This window comes from Silurus meridionalis, chromosome 1, assembly GCF_014805685.1.
Source record: "Silurus meridionalis isolate SWU-2019-XX chromosome 1, ASM1480568v1, whole genome shotgun sequence".
Taxonomy (NCBI): Eukaryota; Metazoa; Chordata; class Actinopteri; order Siluriformes; family Siluridae; genus Silurus; species Silurus meridionalis.
In genome coordinates this window covers 35,006,547-35,018,585 of record NC_060884.1, presented here as the reverse complement: position 1 = coordinate 35,018,585, position 12,039 = coordinate 35,006,547, and the positions used below count along the sequence as shown (strand labels likewise).

Here is a 12,039-nt window from a genome sequence, read left to right as displayed (position 1 = left end):
CCTGTGATGGAATGGCATCAGGTCTGTGATGAAGCCTTGGGCCCATGAACAGCTCCAGATCCACCAGAACCCTGAACACTCACTTAATAATAACAGACAAATGAGAATGGATAGAGAATTATTAAGACATTTATTATAATATATTAAATGTAGTGTTATATGTATAGTGTGTTTAACAATGGACCGTGTCCTAAATCATGATCCTCCTCCTCAACACTGAATGTCCATTCATTACAGTTCCATCATTGTTAATGTTTGCTCCTGTTCCCTGAAGGAGACTCGAGTGTAAAACTGTTAACGCTAAATGCGATTCTGAACCACTGTAGCAGACTGTTTATTTGAACTACAGTCCAAATCATCTTCATGGTTTCTGAGTTTAACCTTCACAAGAACCTCATTAGGACTCAATATTTGGGCTTAAATCATACTTTTGCAATCTGATGATCACAGAATAAACGTTTCTAAACTATGTTCATAATGATGTTTGAAGGGATGATAATGAGATCCTGAGGTACCAGTGATCCTGAAACCCTTCTTCTGGATGGAAACTGGAAACCACTTGCTGCTGCTGCAGATGATTCACATGAACAACCTGATGATACACAAGATCATGGTGAAAGGTAAACAGGTAGTAACTATGACAACGCCGTCGGATCAGAGTAAATAAGATCAGTTTAAAACTCCACAGTGAGCAGCTAATAACCTCAATAATAATGGAACTATAATGAATAAATCTCTGGTGTGTAGATGAGGACGAGGTTCCTCAGGTTTCTCTCAAGGTTACATCCTCATATCATCCCAGTGATTTTCCTCGCCTCATCATCTCTGGTTTGCTCATTATAGATAAACGTATTTAAATAACATTTTTTCCCAAACTGAAGCAAATCAACAAAAACAATTACTTAAGATCATCAGATGTTTCAGCAAAACCTGCACTCATCCTTTTCACTTTTAATAACATTTCCACAGTAATATAACAACAGCTTTATCTCATTGAGTCATCGTGGAGGAACGTTCCAGAAGATCCCATCGGTTTCTGTACACAGCGACACGAACCAGGCACCTTCTCATTCCACGTGATTTCATTACCTTCTGATTAACCAGCGTTTCTTCCATCCTGGGTTTTCTGAGGTCACAACATTCTGTTGATCTTCACGCAGTATGAATTTGTGAATTTGCACCAACCCTGAAGTGTGGAACATGCTGAAGCTTTATCTTTGTATTGAGCATGTGTGAACGTGGTATGTGTGCTGTTCACGTGAGTATGAACCGGAGGTCAGAGGATCCACCAACATGTTCCTGATCAATCAATCAATTATTTATCATTTATCTCGTTTTTAAATAAGATCCATCCAAATTTCTAACCATCACACACCAGAGCTGTTTGACCATTCTGTTCTAATGGAAGGTCATGATTCAAGGTCAAATTCCAGGTTCTCCAAACTACCACTGCTGAAGGCCCTAAACCATGAAGCTCAGTATGTAAATGAGATCGTTGCAGGTGGCTCGCTCTTATCGGAAATGTTCCTCCAATCGTTCAGTGTCGAATGTTTTTGCCTTTTAGAATTCTGTTGCATAGAAACAAAAGGTACATGCAGGTGTCTGAAAAACCATGAAAGTCTCCATGCTTCTCACAGCCGCTCTCCGTGTAAATGTATTGGCGCATGCATTAGTGGCGTCTTTCTCGCCGTTCACACCATGCATCATAAAGTTATCAGAAAGCAAAATCCAAACATTTACTACCAGTATGTTATTCTAAGATATTTGACCCAAAAATGATGGGGCCCTCAAAACTACTCAAAACTGAGATCATGGTCTACTCCATGATCTCATAGTGCTGTAATGTACATGTGATGTACACTGATCAGGAAAACATTATACCAGCATGATGCTATAACATTAACATTATAACACTGAGTGGTGAAGTGAAGAACACTGATGATCTTCATCATGGCTCCTGTTAGTGGGTGGATTTATTTATCAGGCAGCAGGTGAACATTTTGGTTCTCAAAGTTGATGTTAGAAGCAGGAAAAATGGGCATAAGGATTTGAGGAGTTTGATAAATTGTGACGTCTAGATGACTGGGTCAGAGCATCTCCAAAACTGCAGCTCTTGTGTGATGTTCCTGGTCTGCAGTGGTCAGTATCGATTGGTGCTCCAAGCGAAGAATACTGGTGAACCAACGAAAGGGTCGTGAAGGATGAGGCTCATTAACGCACGTGTGGAGTGAAGGCTGGTCCCACAGACGAGCTCCTGTAGCTCGAAATGCTGAAGAAGTTCATGATGTTGATGCTCGATGGGTCATGACTGTTTTAGCAGCAACAGCAGACCAACACGATATTATGCAGTTGGTCTATCACTATGGTCTTATGACTGATTAGTTGAGAACAGAACTTAGTAACTGTCACTCTTCCTGTGGAGATCCGCAAACCTGCTCGCTCAGGGTCACGTGGACGTTCTGGTGTCGCCGCAAATTCCTGTGGGTCCTAAAGCTCTTCCCACATTCTGAGCACGGATATGGCTTCTCCCCCGTGTGGATGCGCTGGTGCTGCTGGAAATTGCTGTAACTGGTGAAGCTCTTGCCGCAGGCTGAGCAGTAATACGGCTTCTCCCCGGTGTGAATGTGTTGGTGGAGCTGGAGGTCAGTTCCTTGGGTGAAGCTCTTGCCACACTCTGAGCACTGATAGGGTCTTTCTCCGGTGTGAATGTGAAGGTGCTTCCGGAGGTTCCCCCTCTGGGTAAAACTCTTCCCGCAGTATGAGCACGGGTATGGTCTCTCTCCCGAGTGAATGCGCTGGTGCTGTTTGAGATTACTCTTCCCGACGAAACTCTTCCCGCAGTGCAAGCACTGATACGGCTTCTCCCCCGTGTGAATGCGGAGATGTTGCACCAGAGTTCCCCTCTCGCTGAAACACTTCCCGCACTGTGAGCAGTAATAAGGACGCTCTCCGGTGTGGAGGCGCTGGTGGATCTGCAGGGTTCCTACACGGCTGAAACACTTCCCACACTCTAAACAGCGATACGGCCTGTCTCCAGTGTGAATGCGCAGGTGTTGTTGGAGGTGCGTCGTCTGATTGAAGCTCCTCCCGCAGTCCGAGCACTGGTACGGCTTCTCTCCCGTGTGGGTTCGCTGGTGCTGCGTCAGGGTGCTCTTCAGGCTGAAGCTCTTTCCACAGTGTGAGCACTGATACGGCTTCTCGCCTGTATGAAGGTGCAGGTGCTGTTTCAGGTTGCACTTTTGACTGAAACACCTCCCACACTCCGAGCACTGGTGAAGATTTTTCTGGATTTGACTGGGAGAACTGATCTGAAGACCGCTGGAGCTTTCTGTGGGATCTGGATCTTCACATTTAATCTCATCTACCTTCATCTTCTTTTGATGTTTAGGTTCCTGCAGAAGTTAAATAAACAGGACACAGGACAGGTGGACGGAAAGCAGAAGAAGATTCCACTTGGATCTAGATTGGAAAGATAATAATAAGCCACACTGCTGATTTTTTATAAACGGACACAGAGCTCTTGACTGGCCTCAGATGGAAATGGCTAGATCTTCTTGAAGTTGTACAGGAGGAACCTGTACCAAGTCGGGTGTTGTGAGAGGAGGAAGACACCTCTGTAGAGAGATTTAACCGCGACCCAGGGATATAGACTAAGCCGCGAGTCCTGATGAGGCAGGAGTGAACCTGGACCTCTGGATTCACATATTTGACCTGGAGAACAATCTAGAAGAGTTCAGACACCACTGAGGTCTCTGTCTGCCTAAGACTTGAGAGAACATGGAGGAAACGTTTTTGAGCTTTAGAAATAAAACTACAACAATGTTCACACATTCACCTGCAGGCTGTTTGTTTTCTACATCTGGCGTCAGTGGTTAGATGTGGGAGTCTCCGGGCAAATATATCCGGAGCAACTCCGTGGAGGCAGGAGAGAGCATGTGACAGGGGAATGCCAGTTGTGCCGCAGGATGACAAACGTTACTATGGCAACCGGCAGCAAGAAAGCAGCATAAGGGGTTTTATCCTTTCACGGACACATCCTCCATGATTTGTAGAAGATCCTGCAGTCCATCTACTGTATCATGGTACAGGCTTCTCGTCCTTCATTCACACCTGTAAACAGTCTTAGATTATTATCATGCCAAAATAATACACAGTCTGTACAGATAAACAACTCTGGAATGAATAATCACCTCAGAGACCTGCAGAAAATAACGTTCCTCAACATATACTGCTATTTACCTAGCATCAACGCTAGCGCCTCAGATCACCTGCTAACTAAACTACAGCTTAAGCTAAAGATACTTAATTTATAATCATCTCCATTTTAGTAATCAATTAATCAATCAATCAACCAATGAATCAATCAATCATGATCTATACACTGTCCTGCATAACAAGGGCTGAGTCCCAAATCAGTCCTGATTGTGTATCGGCGCTAGTGTAGACTCTGTAGTGCACTACGGAGTGTGTAGTAAACAGCGCTAGTGTAAACTCTGTAGTGCACTACGGAGTGTGTAGTAAACAGCGCTAGTGTAGACTCTGTAGTGCACTACGGAGTGTGTAGTAAACGGCGCTAGTGTAGACTCTGTAGTGCACTACCGAGGGTGTGGTAAAAGGCGCTAGTGTAGACTCTCTAGTGCACTACGGAGTGTGTGGTAAACGGCGCTAGTGTAGACTCTGTAGTGCACTACGGAGTGTGTAGTAAACGGCGCTAGTGTAGACTCTGTAGTGCACTACGGAGTGTGTAGTAAACGGCGCTAGTGTAGACTCTGTAGTGCACTACGGAGTGTGTGGTAAACGGCGCTAGTGTAGACTCTGTAGTGCACTACGGAGTGTGTGTAAACGGCGCTAGTGTAGACTCTGTAGTGCACTACGGAGTGTGTAGTAAACGCGCTAGTGTAGACTCTGTAGTGCACTACGGAGTGTGTAGTAAACGGCGCTAGTGTAGACTCTGTAGTGCACTACGGAGTGTGTAGTAAACGGCGCTAGTGTAGACTCTGTAGTGCACTAAACGGCGCTAGTGTAGACTCTGTAGTGCACTACGGAGTGTGTAGTAAACAGCGCTAGTGTAGACTCTGTAGCGCACTACGGAGTGTGTAGTAACGGCGCTAGTGTAGACTCTGTAGCGCACTACGGAGCATGTGGTAAACGGCGCTAGTGTAGACTCTGTAGCGCACTACGGAGCGTGTGGTAAACGGCGCTAGTGTAGACTCTGTAGTGCACTACGGAGGCGTGTGGTAAACGGCTAGTGTAGACTCTGTAGTGCACTACGGAGCGTGTGGTAAACGGCGCTAGTGTAGACTCTGTAGTGCACTACGGAGCGTGTGGTAAACGGCGCTAGTGTAGACTCTGTAGTGCACTACGGAGCGTGTGGTAACGGCGCTAGTGTAGACTCTGTAGTGCACTACGGAGCGTGTGGTAAGCGCTAGTGTAGACTCTGTAGTGCACTACGGAGGCGTGTAGTAAACGGCGCTAGTGTAGACTCTGTAGTGCACTACGGAGCGTGTGTGGTAAACGGCGCTAGTGTAGACTCTGTAGTGCACTACGGAGCGTGTGGTAAACGGCGCTAGTGTAGACTCTGTAGTGCACTACGGAGCGTGTAGTAAACGGCGCTAGTGTAGACTCTGTAGTGCACTACGGAGTGTGTAGTAACGCTAGTGTAGACTCTGTAGTGCACTACGGAGTGTAGTAAACGGCGCTAGTGTAGACTCTGTAGTGCACTACGGAGTGTGGTAAACGGCGCCAGTGTAGACTCTGTAGTGCACTACGGAGCGTGTAGTAAACGGCGCTAGTGTAGACTCTGTAGTGCACCACGGAGTGTGTAGTAACGCTAGTGTAGACTCTGTAGTGCACTACGGAGCGTGTAGTAGCGCTAGTGTAGACTCTGTAGTGCACTACGGAGCGTGTAGTAACGCGCTAGTGTAGACTCTGTAGTGCACCACGGAGCGTGTGGTAAACGGCGCTAGTGTAGACTCTGTAGTGCACTACGGAGCGTGTGGTAAACGGCGCTAGTGTAGACTCTGTAGTGCACTACGGAGCGTGTGGTAAACGGCGCTAGTGTAGACTCTGTAGTGCACTACGGAGCGTGTGGTAAACGGCGCTAGTGTAGACTCTGTAGTGCACTACGGAGCGTGTGGTAACGGCGCTAGTGTAGACTCTGTAGTGCACTACGGAGCGTGTGGTAAACGCGCTAGTGTAGACTCTGTAGTGCACTACGGAGCGTGTGGTAAACGCGCTAGTGTAGACTCTGTAGTGCACTACGGAGTGTGTAGTAAACAGCTAGTGTAGACTCTGTAGTGCACTACGGAGTGTGGTAAACGGCGCTAGTGTAGACTCTGTAGTGCACTACGGAGTGTGTGGTAAACGGCGCTAGTGTAGACTCTGTAGTGCACTACGGAGTGTGTGGTAAACGCGCTAGTGTAGACTCTGTAGTGCACTACGGAGTGTGTAGTAAACGCGCTAGTGTAGACTCTGTAGTGCACTACGGAGTGTGTAGTAACGCGCTAGTGTAGACTCTGTAGTGCACTACGGAGTGTGTAGTAAACGCGCTAGTGTAGACTCTGTAGTGCACTACGGAGTGTGTGGTAAACAGCTAGTGTAGACTCTGTAGTGCACTACGGAGTGTGTAGTAACGCGCTAGTGTAGACTCTGTAGTGCACTACGGAGTGTGTAGTAAACGGCGCTAGTGTAGACTCTGTAGTGCACTACGGTGTGTAGTAAACGGCGCTAGTGTAGACTCTGTAGTGCACTACGGAGTGTGTAGTAAACGGCGCTAGTGTAGACTCTGTAGTGCACTACGGAGTGTGTAGTAAACGGCGCTAGTGTAGACTCTGTAGTGCACTACGGAGTGTGGTAAACAGCGCTAGTGTAGACTCTGTAGTGCACTACGGAGTGTGTGGTAAACGGCGCTAGTGTAGACTCTGTAGTGCACTCACGGAGTGTGTAGTAAACGCTAGTGTAGACTCTGTAGTGCACTAGTGTAGGGAGCAGAAACCCGTTTAGGATTGAGCCACTGTTAGCCGAGCTGAAGTTACCTTGATGTTTCCAGCAGAACGCAGTGAAGCTCCTCAAATTCAGCTCCAGCGGATCAGATGGAAGTGTGGAGGTAAAACCCTGTCAGAAATATTGGAATGGAAAGATGATTAGTAGAGTCCGAGATCAGATCATCAATCAGCAACACTGCCGCACGCCTTCTTCTATTCCTGTAACACAACGCGACCTGGACGCTCACAGCGACACCTACTGGAGCATCTGAATATTACACACACACACACACACACACACACACACACACACACACACACACACACAAGAAAATGGTAATAACATAAATATTTTATCTGACTCGCTCATTGGTGGATAAATGACAAATTCCTAAATTAAACCTGCAATTTATTTATTTCTATTTTAACATCCATTATTAAACGTGCGGAGGATCCGCTGTGGCGACCCCTAACGGGAGAAGCCGAAAGAAAGTTTTTTTTTTATTAAACACTATACAAATATAACTCAATTAATGGATTGTGATGATTATAAATTATTGGCCTCGTGTTCCATCAACAAGTACCAGTTAATCAGGGTTTACTAAGATCGAAGTTTAAGTTTGATCTGCAAATCCATACACGATTTGACCAAAAGTATGTAGACACACCGAACTTTCCATACATATGTGCTTCTTTTACAAACACAATTGTTTTGTTCGTCTTTGGATGCAGCACCTTTAAATTTTCCCTTCACTTGAACCAGGAGCCCCAAACCTATTCCAACATCACAATACCCCTGTATACAAATCCAGCTTCATGAAGTCAAGTCAGGTCAAGAGGCTTTTATTGTCATTTCTACTATACACTGTGGTATACAGTAAAAATGAGACAACGTTCCTCCAGAACCCTGGTGCTACACCAAACAACACAACACAAAGTGCATAGAGTGCAACCGAGTGCAAACAGTGCAGATGAACAACAGTACAGACAGACAGACAAACAGTAAAGAAAGACAGACAACACAAGACAGTGTGAGACAATACACATAACACAAGAGAGCGCCGAACAGTAAACCTACTGTATACTCTGAATATGCAGTACTGTGGAAAGAGAACTATAAAAACTATAACCGAGATTAAATATAAACAAACACAATGCAGTGCAGAAAACAGCAGCAGCAGCAGTCAAGAGGAGCAAAAAACAGCTGCTCATGATGCTCTTAATGGTCCCTCTGTAGAACATGGTCAGGATGGGGGATGAGCTTTCCTCAGCCTTCTCAGGAAGTAGAGACACTGCTGGGCTTTCTTGGTGATGGAGCTGGTGTTGAGTGACCAGGTGAAGTTCTCCGCCAGATGAACACCAAGTAATTTGGTTCTCTTGACGATCTTCACTGAGGATCAATTGGTGATCAGTGGAGAATGGCCGCTCTGTGCTCGCCTGAAGTCCACAACCATCTCTTTGGTTTTGTCAACGTTCAGAGACAGGTTGTTGGCTCCACACCAGGCTGTTAACTGGTTCACCTCCTCTCTGTATGCTGACTCATCATTTTTACTGATTAGACCAGACATGGGCAAACTACGGCCCATTCTATTAATTTTATTAAAATAAACCTGGTTCAATTTATCTTTCCCCTGTAATGCCCACGTTTCCCCAAAAGATGTCGCACTTCAGCTACATTGACCTTGTTCGCGTGTATTACTCTCTTCTTCTCTTATGAGCCCTTCTGCAACAAAATAAATGAATTTAATTTAATGCATTTGGAAAACAATTTGTACAACTGAGCCTTGCATATTCATGCTCAGCTACATGTTACAGGCCAAATCTCTAATGTAATACATACATATATATATATATCCTGGCCCGGCCCCTCTGTCAAATTAAGAACCTATTGTGGCCCGTGAGTCAAACAGTTTGCCCATCCCTGGATTAGACCCACCACGGTCGTGTCATTGGCGTACTTGTTGATGTGGTTCGAGCTGGGCATTGCTACACAGTTGTGAGATGGAGGTGGAGATAGCATCATCTGTGGAATGGTTTGAACGATACGCATACTGCATGGGGTCCAGTTCGGGTGGAAGCTGCGTCTTGATGTGCCTCATGATGAGCCTCTTGAAGCACTTCATCACAATGGGTGTGAGTGCTACGGGACGATAGTCATTGAGGCAGGAGACTGTAGACTTCTTTGACATGGAAGATAGTCGTCGTCTTGAGGCACATATGAACAACAGCGCTGCTCAGGGAGATGCTGAAGATTTCGGTGAAGACATCCACTAGCTGTTCTGCACATTTTATAAGCACTCTGCCAGGAACGTTGTCTGGTCCAGCAGACTTCCGTGGGTTAACTCTGCATTGAGTTTTCCTCACTTCAGCTGTGATTAGACAGAGCACCTAGTCAGTGGGAGGAGGGATGGTCTTCCTCGCCTTCACGTTGTTCTGTACCTCAAACCGGGTGTTGAAGTCGTTCAGCGCATCTGGGAGAAAGGCGTCACGGTCACAAGCAGGTGATGTTGTCTTGTAGTTTATGATCGCCTGGATGCCCTGCCACATGCGCCGGGTGTCTTCGCTGTCCTGGAAGTGGTCGTGGATTCTCTTAGCGTGTTGGTGCTTCACCTCTCTGATGGCACGGGACAGTTTAGCCCTTGCTGTTCTTAAGGCCGTCTTGTTCCCTTCTCTGAAGGCGGAGTCTCTGTGTTTCAGCAGCGCACGCACCTTAGCGGTCATCCACCACTTTTGGTTGGAGCGTGTAGTGATGGTCTTGAAGATGGAAACGTCATCTATAATATTAAGCCTATTACAATATGATAAAAAACGTGAACTAGGTGTGGAATGGGATGTTCAAAAAGAAGCACCTAGCAATCTTATGCTCAGGTGTCCACAAACTTCTAGCCATATCCTATATATTGTTAGACCAGAGGGGCCCAAATGTTTTCCTATAAAAGGGCCATAAACCGAACCTGAGTGACAGCTGTGGGCTGAATGTAAATGTTGCATTATAATATATAAACTGTATTATATTAAAATGAAAGTTGCAATGTTTCCTCTCATTTATTTCACAATATTTATACATAAATACAAAACATTACTCTGTAATCTGCATAACTAATGCAGTTTAATTATTCAGTAAATCTTATAGTGCAATTAAAACATAGTTCTATATGTAGTACAGTAGAGTTCAATGTCTAATACAGATAATCAGATCCTCTGCAATACAGCCTGTAATATCAGTGACCTCTAATCAATAACACGAAGCTGCTCCTTATTAGTCTTCTTTTTTCCAAATGCAATAATACCACTTCACTTAATTTCAGCTTGAAAATAAAACCAAAAATATTATTTTAATGTTAAATTAAAAATAAAGATCTCTGTTAGTGGCATTTCTTTCATTTTGACTTATTCTCATAATGGCACCGAGGGCCAAAGCGAGGGTCACCAGGGGCCATGGATGTTTGCAGTAATTATATATTTATCCAGACCAACGCCTGAACCACCATCTTGAACCATCGAACCAGATCTAAATGCGATTTTTTAAGCCAGGTAATAGGAGGGTTGCAGGTTCAAGCCCTAGCATTGCCAAGCTGCCACTCTTGGGGCCCTTGAGCAAGGCCCTTAACCCTCTGTGCTCCAGGGGGCACTGTTTCATGGCCGACCCTGCGCTCTACACAGTAGAGTAGTAAATAAATTTCACTGTTTTGTAATGTATATGTGATAAATAAAGGCTTTTCTATGAAACAATGTTGAATGATCGTTAATCCCCACAGAGAAAAGCCTCCGCAGAAGGATGGAGGAGGTTATTATATCAGTAAAGAGGAAATAAATGTGGAATAAAATGTTCAGAAAGAGCTATGGGTGTGACTTTTAGGGACCAACCAGTCTCAAACCAAGACGATTGAAATATCCAGTGTCCTAAACACAAGGGATGCAACTGTATGGATGAAGGTAAATGATCTTCAAGATTCATGTCCATCAGACGTTCTGGCAAAATATTAGACTTTTATTTTATTATATCTTTTTTCAAGTCCACGACTAAAGGATACAACAAGGAATTTACCATTTACATTTACGGCATTTGGCAGAGGCCCTTATCCTGAGCGACTTACAACTGATCAGGGGAGGGTTTAGGGCCCTGCTCAAGGGCTCAGCAGTGGCAGCATGGTGATGGGATTTGAACCCGTGACCTTCCGATGTAAAGTCCAATGCCTCAACTATTGAGCGACCACCTCCCATTTATCCCACCTACCACCTCCCATTTATCCCACCTACCACCTCCCACCACCATCCATTTATCCCACCTACCAACTATATATATATATATATATATATATATATATATATATATATATATATATATATATATATATATATATATATATATATAAATAATGCCAAAAGTATTAGGACACCTGACTTTTCCACCCATATGTGGTTTTTCCTCAAAACTAGATGGCTCTGGATGCAGGAGCATGAAATTTTACCTTCACGTGAACTAGGAGAACCAAACCTGTTCCAGCATGACAATGTTTCTGTACACAAAGCCAGCTCCATGAAGATCTGCTTTCCATGGGTTGGATGTGTGTGGAAGATCTGCTACAGAGTTTCAACCCTATTTAACATGATTGAATATGAACACTGACTGCATCCCAGGCTTCCTCATCTCACCTACATCAGCACCTGACTTATACCTGTAGCTGAATGAATCTCCACAAAATCTAAAGTCTTCCCAAAAGAGTGGAGCTCATTATTACAGCAAATGGAGACTAAATGTGGAATGGTTAGGTTCAAAAATAGGCACATACAAATCTTACTGTCAGGTGTCCATAAACCTTTGGTAAGAGAGTTTGAGCTTGTCTTACACCATGATGATATTCATTTATAATAAAAATGGTTAAACCGTAACTCCTTGGGTACTGAGTATAAAATAGTTTAAAAACAGGGTTCCTACACAGTTTTCATTTCAAAATTCCAGACTTTTCCAAACGCAAACTTCCCTAAAGATTTTAAGACCTTTTAAGATATTAACCTTTTGAAATAAGGATTTTAAATTCCAACTATAACATGT

General features: G+C 44.5%; 1 protein-coding gene across 1 annotated transcript in view; it reads right to left on the bottom strand.

The window, feature by feature from the left end:
- Positions 1 to 2,024: 2,024 nt before the first annotated feature.
- Positions 2,025 to 12,039, bottom strand: part of LOC124382842 (zinc finger protein 850-like) — a 66,263-nt gene continuing 56,248 nt past the window's right edge. The window contains exon 7 of the mRNA XM_046845132.1: positions 2,025 to 3,212. Coding sequence (XP_046701088.1) covers positions 2,406 to 3,212 — 807 coding nt within the window. The 3' untranslated portion in view covers positions 2,025 to 2,405. The remainder of the gene's footprint in view (positions 3,213 to 12,039) is intronic.